This window comes from Myotis myotis, unplaced genomic scaffold, assembly GCF_014108235.1.
Source record: "Myotis myotis isolate mMyoMyo1 unplaced genomic scaffold, mMyoMyo1.p scaffold_m19_p_9, whole genome shotgun sequence".
NCBI lineage: Eukaryota > Metazoa > Chordata > Mammalia > Chiroptera > Vespertilionidae > Myotis > Myotis myotis.
This window is the reverse complement of record NW_023416401.1, coordinates 33,591,503-33,606,539: the sequence shown is the minus strand read 5'-3', so window position 1 is coordinate 33,606,539 and position 15,037 is coordinate 33,591,503. Positions and strand designations below refer to the sequence as shown.

Below are 15,037 nucleotides of genomic sequence, written 5' to 3'. Positions count from 1 at the left end.
TATTCTGTTCTGTTTGATAAGCACGGCCACATCCCAAATCAATTTGTTAAACCTTTCTTTTTTATTTTCCAGTGGTGCTGTCAGTGTTCTAATGTTATTGTTTCCTCTGACCTCAATCATTTTGGCCCTAGATGCTGGCATTTTCAGACATTCCAGGGACTCCCACTGGGTTCTGTATATACTTGTTATACTTCACTAGGGCAATACCTGCACTTTCAATGAGTAGTCTCTTATTGACAAAAGACAAAAATATTTTTGCTTTTGAAGCTTTTTTGGTAAGTGCACTGGCTAGAGAAAAGTACAAAATGGAAAGCTTGCCATATAACAAGAGTTTGTGGCAAGGAAACCTATATATAGGATGCTAAAATCTGTTGTTGAGAAACCTATTTCAGAGAGGCCTCATCTTTTGAGCTGCATTTTTACCCTCTTGTTCATTAGAAACTATAGAGTTAATCTTCTAAGGGCCAGGTGTTAAAATCAAGTTAGAAGTCAATTCAAGATTGTTCTATAGTACCTAAATTCAGATCTCTTCATTTACTCATAGTTCAAATAGCAAACTTTTCAGTACAAATGATACTTAATTTTCTGTGGTATGTATTGAAACATTTATTTATGTTTTTATTTTTAAAGATTTTTCAATTGAAACTTTTTATTTACTTATTTTTTTTAGAGAGAGAGAGCGAGAGAGAGAGAGAGAGAGAGAGAGAGAAAGAGAGGAAGAGAGAGGGAGAGACATCAACTTGAGAACTAAACAGGGATCAGCTGCCTCCTGCATGCCCCCTACTGGGGATTGAGGATGCAACCTGGACATGTGCCCTGACCAGGAATTGAACCAGCAACCTTTAGGTGCAGGGGATGATGGCCAACCAATTGAGCCATGCCAACCAGGGCTTTGTTGAAACATTTATATACTAAATTATAAACTTGATGAAACAGCTACTAAAACTTGTACTAATAAGCCTTTAATTGAAATTATGAGGAAAGAGCTGGGAAATGGTGGTTTGAAAAATTTGCTTTGAAAGAAACATTGGTCATTGCTTCAAATTTATAACCTTCTTATGTAAAACACTTAAATGTGTCATATAAAATTTCATTTTACATATTACATATAAGTATATATCCATGTTTATATGTGTAGACACATAAACATATCTATAAAGATTGTTTTCCTTTTTTTTGTCTCTACAAGTAGCTGAAAGTTAGTGCTCAAAACTGTCCAGTTCCAGAAATTTACTTTACAAAGTTTTCAGTGAACTGAAAGGGCAGTCCATTATTCTCTTAGTGTATTCATAATCAGACGCTATCTTTCTTTGCTTCTTGGGTTTCAGTTGGAGGACTAAGGGGAGCAGAAGCAGTTTCAGGAGTAAGCATGTGTTTAATTCGTTCAAGGAGGCCTCATTGGGAGTCATCTTGCTGGGAAAGTTGGAGAGCTTGTAGCAAAGTCTCTCTTTCTAGTCTAGGGGGGACACTTGGTAAGTCCTTGCTGGGGCGTCTGTGTGTTTATACTGACAGACCGGGAAATTGGGCTGCAGTTCGTGTTGGCTGTGTCACAGACTTCCTGGTTGGTGTGGTCAGGAGGATGCAGTCCTGTGGCGGAGAGGGCCACAGTCATGGGAGCTCCTTATTGTTCCCATCTGTCATTTGGCTATTGTTGTCTTCTGTTCTTTCATTATTTTTTCACCAAGTAGAATATTCCTTATTTTTTCACCAACTAAAGCTTAAATTGCTTAAAATTATTTCATTTTTATGGATCCCCTAGAGCATATTAAATATTCTGTAAATATTTGGGAATAGTTGGGTAATAAGACTTAATCTTTGAGCTTTTAGTGGCAGATGAAAAACAGGTTCAGAGGTTTCAAAGTGACTTTTCTAGGTCTGTTATTTCTTCCCCTTCTTCCTTTCTCTCTTTCTTTGGTAAGGTCCTGGCCCCATTCTGATTTAAATAAAATATTGTGCATTATATGCACACATATCAACTTCAAAAATAAGCCCACACGAACATGTTTTATATGGACATGATAAAGATTACTCTGCTTTTATGAGACACTTCAGCCCTTGTAGTTGATAAAGTAAAAATATAATTTTCTCTAAGGTGAATTTTGATAAGAAAAGGGGTTTTCATTTGTTCTCTTTATGATATATTCTAAGTGCTTATCTGAGTGCCTGGAATGGAGATGACACTCGGGGTAGTGAATGAATGAATGAATGAGAGGGAGGGAGGGAAGGAGGGAAGAATGAAGGGAGGACAGATGAGAGGAAGGAATATTGGATAAAGGTTTTGGGGTACAACTTTCAAAATACCATTTCATGATCAGAGCGATGCTGTTCTCGGGTAGCTGGTGGTCATGGACATCAGTCAGTGAAGTGGCCATTCTGACCAGAACAGCTAGCTGGTCCCTGCACTGCCCACGGTTGCTGTCCCCGGCTGGGTAGGATATGACTGTTTCCAAGGGGCTCTGTCTTGAGGGCCTTGGGAAGTCTTTTTCCTCTACAATGTTCATCAGCTATGTGTCCCCACAATTGTCTTTTTATAGACTCAAAGTAGAGAGATTAATTTGCGGGAATATCCCTGCATCTCTTTCTTCCTGCAAATTGTCAGTGAAAAAACAATTAAATTTATGAACAGGACAAAGTTTTATTTCATTTCTGTTCGACCACTGGGCCTCTTCTCTTCCCCGTGTGGTTTATATTTCAGTGTGGTGGCACTGTGGCAATGTCACCTAGTCTAGCAGGTGTATCTGGGATGACTTCTTATCTCAGAGGCGTCCTGAGCTTTTCCATTTGAGGCTTTGCTGATTGCTTTCTCCATTTTTGTATCTGTTGCACAAACAAATAGTGCTGGGATTGAAGTGTTTATTCAGGCAATGTGCACTAGAGAAAACATCTTGATATTTGGAATCAGAAAGATTGGGTTTTAAAGTTGTATCTACAATACACTCATGGCACATTCTTGAAATATTTGTTTCTTGAAGGATTTTTGATGAACTAATACATAAAATAATGGTGTGATATGTTCCCAGTGTATGTAACATATTATGTAAATGGTAACTTATCTATATATTTTTAATTTAATTTTTATTGAGATAGTTGTGGAGTCAGATGCAATAGTAAGAAATAATGCAGGTTCCTGTGTACACTTTACCCTGTTTCCTCTGATGGTAACATTTTGCTAACTTAATGTGTATATTATCACAACCTGAATATTGACATTGTTAAAATCTACAGAGGTTTTTCAAGTTTCTCATTTTACCCTTACTTATGCATGCATACATGTGTGTGTGTGTGTGTGTGTGTGTGTGTGTGTATTCAGTTCTATACAATTGTTTTTAAGTGGTAAAATGCAAATAATGTAAATTTTATCATCTTAATGTTTAAGTTGTATTAAATACATGCATACATAATACTGTGCAACCTTTACCACCATCCATTTCAAAAACGCTTTCAGTTTTTAAAACTGAAACTCTACACCACATAAAACAATAACTTCCTATTTCCCCTTTCCCTTAGTTCATGGCAACCACCATTCTACTTTTTGTCTTTATGAAGTGGACTACTCTAGGGTCTCGTTTACATGGGATCATATAGTAATTGCCCTTCTGTGACTTACTTCACTTACCATGATGTCCTCAAGGTTCAGCCATGTTGTAGCATGTCAGAATTTCCTTCCTTTTTAAGACTGAATATTATTCCTTTGTAAGAATGCACCGTATTTTGCTTACCCATTTATTCTTCAACGGACACTTGGATTGTTCCCATGTTTTATCTGTTGTGAATCATGGTGCTATAAACGATATACAATTTTTTTCCTGAGTAGATTTGTATATCCACCACCCTAGTGAAGATCTTAACAGTTCTAACATCATGAAGATTGTCCATTTCGTTCTTTGTAACCACGCCCATCTCCCTCCTGTGCCTTCTCCCTTCATTCTTAACCCTGGCAATCACTAATCTGTCCTTTGTTTCTAAATTTAGACATTATACAACGTTACATAAGTGGAATCATATACTTTGTAAGTTTTTGTGTTGTTTTTTTTTTCACCCAGCATAATTCTCTAGAGATTCATCCAAGTTGTTGGCTACATCAGTAGTTAGTCCCTCTTACTGCTGAGCGGCATTCCATGCTGTGGATGCACCAGTCTGTTTAATCATTTATCATTTGAATGACATCTGGGCTGTTTCCAGTTTGGGGCAGTGATGAATAAAACTTCTGTAAATACCTGTGTGCAGGTTTTGTATTAGTGAAAAATGTCATTTCTCCAAGAAGTGTTTTAAGACATCATCTTCAGCCCTGACTGGTGGTGCAGTTGGTTGGAGGGTTGTCCCGTGCACTGGAAGGTCACGGGTTCGATCCCTGGTCAGGCCCCATGGTGTTCCCAGTGATACAGATTCCTTCCATGTGTAAATGGAGGTTAAAACAATGTCATGTGGACCTTTTTAATAATAGTCTGACAATAGACATTTTGGACAATTGTGGTGAGATATTTGATAACCTTCTTACTGGTCATTTTTTCTCTTTTAGCCTCATTTTCTCAGAAGTGGCTCCACCATCTAAAAAATGTCATCCATTCTGAGATGCTCAGAGCATGCTGCCCTTCTTCTATTGCCTGCTTCTCCCACGATCAAGCAGTGGCTAATGCCCATTGGGTTTCACCACTGCGGCGATCTTTATACATTCTCCTCCTCCATCTGATTTTCATCAGCACAGCCTTCTCTCTATGTTCTTAATATGGTGTCTTTTCTGCCCGCTCTTCCCTGTGAGCAGAGCCTCTGTATCTGGTCATAGCAGACCCTGAAGGCTGTAGGTCCCAGTTCTCCTCTTCGTGGCCATGGCCACATTCACCTCAGTTTTTGCACATGCCCTGGAGGGAGCCTGGCCCTGTTCACACTGTGAGCTCATTCACATTCATCTGTCAGCTCAAACGCCACCTCCTCGGGAGAGGTTCTTCTAGTTTCTGTACTTTTCTTTCGTAGCACTTATGGTAGCTTTAAAATTTTACTTGTTTAAAACCTAGGGCCCCGCATGGTTCAGTCTGGTCATAGAGCCCACTCGAAGGAGTTAACCAGAAAGTACAGTATCTTAAAGCAGTTTGAATCTTAACCTTGCCTCCTGTAGGGACTTTAAGCCTTTGTCTTCCACATACTGGCTCTTAACATGGCATTCCCTCCTTACCAGGTGAGTTCTTGAGATAAGGTGCTGTCTGACCTCCCATTCCCATTAACCTCCCTGAAAACTGGGTGAGGGTCTTATTTCTCTTTCTAATCTTAGAACCTGGAACATTGGCTAAAGATGTTAGGTGCTCCATTAATGTTTGTCAGAAACATGAATGAATGAATGAATGAATGAATGAATGAATGAATGAATGAATGTGAAACTACCTACCTCTTTATAGGAGACATTTGGTAAAAGTCTGACAAATTGAGTGAATAATGTAATTTTTTTTTTCTTAATTTCCAGGTGATTTTTGAAGTAATAACTTCTGGACATCAAGGCTACCTCGCTATTGACGAAGTGAAGGTGTTAGGACATCCATGTAGTAAGTTGTCTCAACTTTTAAACTTCCGGGTGCATTGTTAGGGGGATGTTTACAGAACAGATGAAGGGAAGGCACTGAAACCTGGGCAGCAGTGGTCCTGCTGAGGACTTCCCTGACAAGTCTCTGGCTGCTGCTTTGCCAGCCCAGAAGTCCCAAAACGTGTGTTCCATGTGTAATGCCCTCGGATGTATCTGAGTGTCTTTGAAATGAAAATCAGGGGTATTGGTATGCTCACACATCTTTGCAATGATGTTTGGATTTCAATTTTGAAGAGTACTACAAGTTAAACATTGAGAATCTGTGCATTTTGTTCCTAAAACTAGTATGTTTTAGGCATAATTCCAAACAATATAGCCCCAAACAGGCCTGGGATCTGGTGAATATAAGAAATCTACCTAAACCACCTGGGGGCCCTAGAAATGGCCTGTTCTTCATCTTTTATAAATTATTTCTTTTAAAAAGTCCAATGAAAATAACACACTTTTGTTTTTATCACCCAGTATGAACGAACAACTATTGATTGTCATGTTGGCACCTGAACCTTGTCCTTGATCAATAAAATATTGCAGGTTGCCAGTCCTGTTTCTCCCTCAGCTCCCCAGGGGCCCCCAGTAGTGAGCTTGCTGCTGGCCCTCTCCATCTGGAAGGCTTCTAGTCCACAAGACGCTGAAACAGATGCAGCTGATTTTAGCAGAGAAGCTTTGTATTGAAAGGGAGCCGGGCATCAAGCAGAATCACTGGGAATACGGGTGATGCAGGATCACATAATGGGCAGGAAAGGAAGGAAGGCTCTGCAGGCACAACTACTGTGACTGCTGTGCCCGTAAATACAGGGTGGCTGCACCCCCTCCTCTGGCCCCCTGACTTTCGGAGGGCGACCCTTGCCACATGCCTGAACATTCATCACTGTCTTGGTGCCTTTGCACCCTCAGCCTTCGGCACAAAACCCAGAGTGTGATTGTCATGGTGGATAAGCTAAATCATGTTCTCATTCTCCAGCGACCATAGGGTGACCTAGAAAAGGAAGCTGTGGCTTCTACAGCTTCTATCAGGGGATCCAGGCCTCAGCTTTTACCAGGAAATATACAGGGGGAATTTCTCGGTCCCAGGAAAGAGATTTGAGAGCTGGGCAACTAGAAAGCTGCAAATGTCTGTCTGTGTGTGTGCATGTGTATGTACGCACTCTGTGTCTCTCATAATCACGGTGTATTCATAAAAAGTAAGAAAGTACTGTTTGTCTACTTAAATTCTAATGGATGATGTCCAACTGCACAAATTATTCTGTATTATCCCTTCCCCCGGCCTCCCACCTTGACATTACATTTTTAGGTCAATCTATGATATTCTATCACGTGAATATTTTACATTTTATTTTGTTATTCTTCTACCAACATTTAGTTTCCCCCCAGTTTTTCTCCATGACAAATATTGCTGCAGTGAACATCCATGTGTGTGTGTCTGGGTGCCCTGTGAGAGAGCAGGGTATGTTCTTGGAAGCAGAATTGCTGGGATGTAGGGTAGAAATAGTTTTAGTTTTTACTATATGCTGCCAAATTGCTATGAAAAGTGCCCAAACCAGTTTCTCTTCCCACTAGCATTGCATGGAAGTTTTATTTTCTTAATATCCTTGCCCCAAATTGATATTGTCAGACTTTAAATCTTTGGCCAGCTGAGGGATGGAAGCCTGCTTTATTCTTATGGTCCCTGGCATTAAAGAGAAATTGGCTATTCATACATTCCTGTAACGCTGCTGATGGTCCTACCCAAATTCACAAAAGAAAGGTTATATCTACAATGGTATTAGAAATATAAACACTGCTTTATTGCATGGATTAAATAGATCATAAGCTCACTCCCTGTACTAGTTACAGAGAAGCCCTGTGTGGTTGTCACGTGATGCGGACATCATGACAGAGTCATCCCGTTCCATCCAGAGGGGTTTGGCTCTCTCTGAGATCTTTATCTGGTTACAACATTGAAGTTCAAGCATAGCAATCATCGTGTTCATTACTAAGGCCGACGTTGCTCTTGTAGCACAGTGCATGTGCCTTTTCTTCTGTCAGTGAAACCAGTGCGTGTAAGAAGAATTTCTTCCCTTTTTTTCCTGAAATGGTAGAAAAACGAACAATGCTGTACCTAATTGAAACAACAGGGCCAATTTAGTTGCTCATAATTACCTGAGTTGGAACTTGTCCAAACCCTTGGAGTAATAGACTCAGGCTTGGAGAACACACATGGAGTGTTCCAATGTGCACAAATGTTGCAGCCTCTGATTCACCTCTGACCAGGAAGTAAACATCAGAGGCAGTAATACTGAATGCCTACTATGTGCTGAGTGCTACCTGTTTCTCAGAGCAAATCTTGCCACAGGGCAGATTTTATCTCTGCCCTGGGTGCAGATGCAGTGGCCAAGGCCAAGTTTGCACAGGTCTTTATTGTATTGTATCCAGGTTCCTTCTACATCTGACCGCTGACCAACGAAACAGCCCCTCTCATTCCATAGGGTTTGAGTCTCTGCCTTCAATCGTATAAGAAGACTTAATGCTTGTCCTTCTAGCAGAGCCTTGTTGAAATGTGTCTCCTGCAGTTTTGTTCATTCCTTCCAAGCCCAGCTGCCTATGGACATATAAAGGTGTTTATGGTCTCTCCTTTGGAGAATGCTGGTGCTAATATCTAATTGGCTTTGCAGACTGCTGTTAGGAGACACAGTTGAAAATAAGGTGAGGTATGGCACAATAGCATTTTGAACTGTAAGCTTTACATTGTTTTGATGCTAGCCCTTCTGTAATTTTCCCAAACCTCAAAGTTTGTGGGAAAAACATGCAAATGAAGATTTTAAGGAAGCCAAAGTTTAGTCATTAAGTGGAAATCTTCACAGGTAATATTTTAAGGGATTTCCTATCAAGATTTATAAATAATAATCCTTATTTCATATCCAAAACTATGTATCTCAAAAGATGCAAAAGTGCTGAACTTTATTTACTAGTACTTCACTCTCCAGTAGCGGTTCTCAACCCGTGGGTCGTGACCCCTGTGGGGGTTGAACGACCCTTTCACAGGGGTCGCCTAAGACCATCAGAAAACACATATATAGGGTGTCCCAAAATTCACGCAAGAAGTAATTTTGATAGAAAACACAGTTTTATAATTAAAAATTGTAAATTTTTTATTGATTCATAAAGTATATAGTATAGGGTTATGTAAGGAATAGCACATCGGGTAAATGGCCTCCATGGCTTTGCTGGCACATACGCAAAGCCGTGGTCTTCATTGGTCTTCATTGTCCCTGCTCCTGGGCCATAATTGTATGCTTATCAAATTGAAGGGATTGAAATCAAAGGGCAACAGATATTAGAATCTGATTCAATAAACCAAGTAAAATTAGGCTTTTATTTTTTGTTGTTGTTAATGCTCACGCAAAATTCAAATCTTGCCTAAATTTTGGGACACCCTATATAATTACATATTGTTTTTGTGATTAATCACTATGTTTTAATTATGTTCAATTTGTAACATTGAAATTGGGGTCACCACAACACGAGGAACTGTATTAAAGGGTTGCGGCATTAGGAAGGTTGAGAACCACTGCAAGGGTTCCTATTCGGATTCACATAGGGTTTATGAGAAAATATTACAACATTTTTTTAAAAAGTAGCTGTTCTGTTACAAGTATACAGTTGCTCATATACAGTATAATATTGCTTTTAATGTAGTGACAGTCAGATGCAGGATTGGCTGGGAAATGTAGAAATGGCTGTGCAGACGGCAGGTCTCTGGCTTAAGACCACTTCTAAGGAACGTAGATAATTTTTGTATTTGGGATGCCCACTAGAAATATATTTTGAATTTGGTTTAATAATTCTAAAAGATTTATTACAGAATATTACACCTGAAACCTATATAATTTTACTAACCAATATCACCCCAATAAATTCAATAAACTTTTTAAAAAAAACATAATATAATAAAAAAATTTAAAAAATCCTGTATGCCATATATTATATAAAGTGAATACAAAATGCAAGACTATTCTGTAATACTATTTTGCAATATAAAATAAGTCAGCAGTTTATTTAAATATTTAATAAATTCTGAGTTAAAAAATAATTATTTTGCTCATTGATATATTTGCATACCCAAACATTCCTTACCTATTTCCAAATTTAGTTTTTGTTTTAAAGACATTAAACAGTGTAATTAAAATAAGACTAAAAGTGAAAAATAAAAATTAGAATTGTTTAAAGAATTATGTTCTGTTGAATAAAGATAGGTCCATATGTTTTGCTTGAGAGATGCATAGGACTCAAAACTGACAGTACATTTTAATCATGTAGGTACTTAACATGGATTTTTTTCCCACAGGAATATCATTCTTCTTTAGGATACAGATGACTTATAAAATGTATTTGTATATAATGGCTAACTTATTTTTCTATGATAAGAATGTTGAATCTATTTTTCTACTTGACAAATTATTCCATTAAGATCCATTTTAACTTTCAAGGAAAAAATAAATATTTATCCTGAAACATGTTAAGAGCAAATCTTCATCTATTGTAAGAGTTACTTGACTTCTTTGGCTCCAAACCTTATTCATATAATGGAGTAATAACAATAATGCTTTCCTTACAGGGTAAATGTACAAATTATATGAATTAATGTATAATGAAGAATTTAGAGCAGTGCTTAGTACATTCTAAGACCTCAATAAATGTTAGCTGTTTATTATTATTAATTACTAGAGGCCCAGTGCACAAAATTTCGTGCATGGCACCGGGAGGTCGCTCATCCTGGCCTGCGCCCTCTCACTATCCAGGACCACTCAGGAGATGTCCAACTGCCAGCTTAGGCCCTCTCACAGTCCAGGACCCCTTATTCCTTACTGCTCACCTACGGTAAGAAGCTGGGCTCACGGCTGGCGAGCACAGCGGCAGTGGTGGGAGCCTCTCCTGTCTCCCAGGCAGCGCCAAGGAGCTGCGAGCTCGGCTTCTGGCTGAGCAGCGCTCCACCTGTGGGAACGTACTGACCATCAGGGGGCAGCTCCTGCGTTGAGCTTCTGCCCCCTGTGGTCAGTGTGCATCATAGTGACTGGTTGTTCTGCCATTCAGTCGATTTGCATATTAGAGTTTTATTATATAGGATTATTATTATTGTTTTTATTATACACTACATCTTGACAGGCCCTCTAGAATGAGTTAGCTGCAGATTGTAACCCTAAGTAACTCAACTGATTTTTTTAAGTGGGGTAATTTATGAGTGTTCATTAAAAAAAAAATTTTAAAGTTTGTAAAATATATTGATTTTCAGTTTTAGAGTAGGCATTACCAGGCTATTTTTTTTTTTTTTTTTTTTTTTTTGGTAAAAACGGTTTTCTTGTTTGTGATGATATGCTATACAAATAGAGAGAAACATTGGCTATTCATTTGGGCTGTCGGGCATGCCTCCAGTTCTTTCCAACCTATGCCATTACATCAGAATGTAAATGAAAATAAAAGGGGTTAGCGCACAGTCCTCTTTTGTCCCACTGCAGTTTGCACTTTGATCTCACAAATTACTGTTTTCTGATTTTGTTAGTATTTTGATACAGGCTTTGAAGAATCAATAATATGAAACATTTAGAAACAAAATGCATCTTGGTCAATGATAATTCTTGACTTTGGTAATGAAAGGCTGATTTGAGATAAATTAATACCCCAAACATCTATTCTTTGAAAAAAATGTTTTATTAGTGACAAGCAGCAGAATATGGCAGAGATGAGAAAGTAGGAGAGGTGTACTAAAAAACTGTTTGAAATTCATGGAAGATTGTTTTTAGAACTCCTGCAGATTTTAGAAGAAAGCTGGCATAGCATTTTGAAAGGGTATCCAGGAGACAAATGGGCCTATAAATCTGGAGAGAGAGAATTTGTCTTTTTGAATACTGAGATATTGAAATTTTCTACTCTAACGGTGCTCTACCTGGTGTTACAATTAAGGTAGTTTGGCAAGGTTCAGAGCATACAGCTCAGCACGGAATCAAAACTTTTCTGGCTGTAGAACTCTTTTCCATGGGGTCTTTTCCAGCATCCAGTGATAAATCAATTCTTTCAAATAGTAATGAACATTTTTGGGGCTAAGTACCAGGCATATTGTATGCCTTCCCTACATCAGCTTGTTTAATCTTTATCCCAATTCTCTGATATAGTTACATTTTTTAAATCCCTATTTTACAAATTTAAAAAAAAATCCACTAAGGCATCAGTTTAGGAACTCTCGCTTCTATTCAGAGGTAGTAAGGGGCTGAGGTATTGATGCTTGAATAAACATGTGCTAAAATCCAAATTTAAAAATTACCAGTCTTAAATTGCCTCCCAACTGAAAACAGTTGTAGGATTTACTGCACTAGACAGGGAAGATCCAGGCATCCTAGAACTTTGGAAATATTATATAGGCCTTTCATGTTTATTGAAAAAATTTACAAATGCCATTAGTAAAAATTCTGACTTTCATGTTCTTGAAGGAAAATAGTATCCCACAGCCCCTTTGTCTTATTCATCCTGGTGGATGAGTTACTAGCTTCTACTCAGATCAGAAATCCTCTTTCATTTGAAAGGGATAATTTGATTATATAAGTGTTCACGCTTAATATGTTTGTTCATTTGTTATACATCCAATTATTATTTTTCCTGGCAATCTCTTCTCAACCAAGCAGCCTTGTTTTTTCCAAACCAAAACAGTCAATCTATTTTCAGAGACGGGCCCTCCCCAAAATACAATTTGAACAGAGAAATAAATTCCTCAGACCCTGAACCTCACTGTGCAAGGAATATGCACTGGCACTTTCTGAGAAAGCCATAGTAGACGGAAAAAAACAATTTTAAAGGAAACGTGATAACATTCATTCTGAGTGACATATCTTTATTAAGAATGGGGTGAACAAAGAAAAGCATAACACAATCATATCTTTGGCCTCCAAATTAAAAATGCAAGTAATATTCTAACTGACAACTCCCCGCAGACAGTAAGTATTAGGAGATTGTGTTGGTAAAGGAGTTTTGCTGTGTCTTTCTCTGGTGGTGTAGGCAGCCATGGTTAGAAACAGGGCCCTTAGGAAGCAGTCTCTCGAGGGCACACTTCCTGTGCATGAGCAGACTGAGAGCAGAGCCAGTGACCATCCTGATATTCCAATTATTTATTATTATTGCTTAGCTGATAGAGCAGAGTACATATATTTAATAAGCTTATCAGAAAAGTTACAGAAATTCTTAGTATTTTTGAGCAGGTATTGAAAAGAACCTTTTCATATACCCTGCTCATAGAAATACAAACTATTACATGCATTAAGGAAAGAAGTTTGGCAATTTGTGTCAAAAGTCTTTTAAAAATGCATACTTTTTGTCTTAGTAATTTGATTTCTAAAATTTTATCCTAAGGAAAATACAAAAAGTCTACATGACAATTTAATTATGAAAACTTTTATCTTGGCATTATTTATAAGAAACTCAGTGTTCAACAGTAAACTTTTCTATGTCCGTATAATGTATGTGAGGATTTCTCAACCTTGACACTACTGATATTTTGAGCCTGGTATTTCCTTTCCATAGGCTCTGTGTTGTGCGTTGTAGGATGTTCAACACCATCCCTGGCCTCTGCCCACTAGATAGCAGTGGTACCCCTACCTTCCTCACCCTTGTTGTGATAACCAAAAATGTCTCCAGACATCGCCATATGTCCCTTGGGGGGTGACATTGCCTCTGATTGGGAATCATTGATGTATAGTAAGCAGATTTTTAAATAGTTTTAAATGAATATTTAAAAGTGAAATACTGAATATCTTGTTAAATTAAAAAAAATGGGGGGGGGGGAGTGGGGGAAGCCCTAACCGGTTTGGCTCAGTGGATAGAGCATCGGCCTGTGGACTGAAAGGCCCCAGGTTCGATTCCGGTCACGGGCATGTACCTTGGTTGTGGGCACATCCCTAGTAGGAGGTGTGCAGGAGGCAGCTGATCGATGGTTCTCTCTCATTGATATTTCTAACTCTCTATCCCTCTCCCTTCCTCTCTGTAAAAAATCAATAAAATATATATATTTTTAAAAAGGTGAATATTTGCCACAAAAAAAGTAAGATACCAGTAGACCAATTTAGAGGATGTAAAGTTTCTTTAATGGCAAACAAAGGGTTGCTCTGACGGTTCTGTGCAAAGCCAGATATTTCCAAAGGATCTGTCAGAGCAGCCCTGAATAACATAGCCACCCATAGTATGTCCACATGAGAGGATCCTGCCAGGTTATAGAAACTTTCCTTTTGTGGTTCCAATAGGAATTTAGGGATTTTTTTACTTTAACCCCTCCCCCCAGGCCCACTCTATTTTTAGCTTTTCCCAGGATTTGGCTTTTCATCTGCCTTCTCACCTAGTGCAAATACATAATCTGTATGAACATTCCTGAATTCACTCTGAGTCTAGATGAATCAAAGTTTCAATTCCCAGCCTCCCTCAAGAGACCCAAGCTTTAGGTCAACGTGCTATGTGTCTTCTCAACCGGTTAACTGGTTCAGGATGCTTTTCCTTAAGAAATTTTAAGTTTGCATAAATGCATACTTATTGTAAAAGTTACTTCTTGGAGATAACTTTATATGTGATTTAAAAGTTAAACACTTTATTTTTAATGTTTATTATTGAAACTATTTTCTAAAAGAGAACAATAAATTATTTAAATCATAATTCTTAGTGAAAAGAATTAAATTGATTTTAAATATCTTGGACTGCTTTTAATAGATTAGTCCTATTAAGAGGACTATATGAATGAAGCCATTCAGATTCTGGAGGTCCAGGAACATATGTCCCACAGATGAAGGGCAACTACTGTATACAGGAGAGAGGATATGTGATATTGGAAAGGCCTAACAAAAAGACAAGAGAGTCCATGGAAGCTTCATGGAAGAAATAGCATTTGCAAAGGGCCTTGAAAAAACCTAAAATCCCAGCAGTCAAATAGGAGCCATTGCCAGTGGGCTGAAGAGCATGGGAAAGGCAGACCAGGATGGCAAGGCTGGCAGAGGCAGTGTTGCACAGTGGGCCCTGCCTGGGCTTTGGAACTCTGGTTCTGACATTTACTAAGTGCCCACAACTTTCCCATCCCCATCTGTAAAATGCAAAAAATACCTACGTCATCGGACATTTGTGAGTATTCCATGGGAAAGTTTCTGGCACAGAAATGCTTAAAAGAAAAAAAAAAGTTGTTTTTTTTTTTTCTATTTTCTAAAAACAATGGGTCTTTCAGTTTTGGGGGAATAGAGAATAGAAAAGAAATTTTATCTTGGAAGTTTTTACAGAGATCTATAAAAACCATAGAATCGTATTATTCTTGACCACATCTAATTTGATTAATTTACTGAAAAATAGTTCATAAGGGTTTAAATTAATATATTAGTATGAAAAACAATGATCTATGCTTATACCACTTTTCTAGAAGTTCTTAGAGGTATTTTGAAAGCTAAGCATCAAGAATACATTGTCTAAACG

At 38.2% G+C, this 15,037-nt stretch overlaps 1 protein-coding gene across 12 annotated transcripts in view; it reads left to right on the top strand.

Moving 5' to 3' along the window:
• PTPRM (protein tyrosine phosphatase receptor type M) overlaps positions 1-15,037 on the top strand; it is a 666,818-nt gene that overhangs the window by 271,420 nt on the left and 380,361 nt on the right. For all 12 annotated transcript variants that reach the window (XM_036321438.1, XM_036321437.1, XM_036321435.1 and 9 more), the window contains exon 4: positions 5,456-5,534. In XM_036321438.1, coding sequence (XP_036177331.1) covers positions 5,456-5,534 — 79 coding nt within the window. The remainder of the gene's footprint in view (positions 1-5,455; positions 5,535-15,037) is intronic.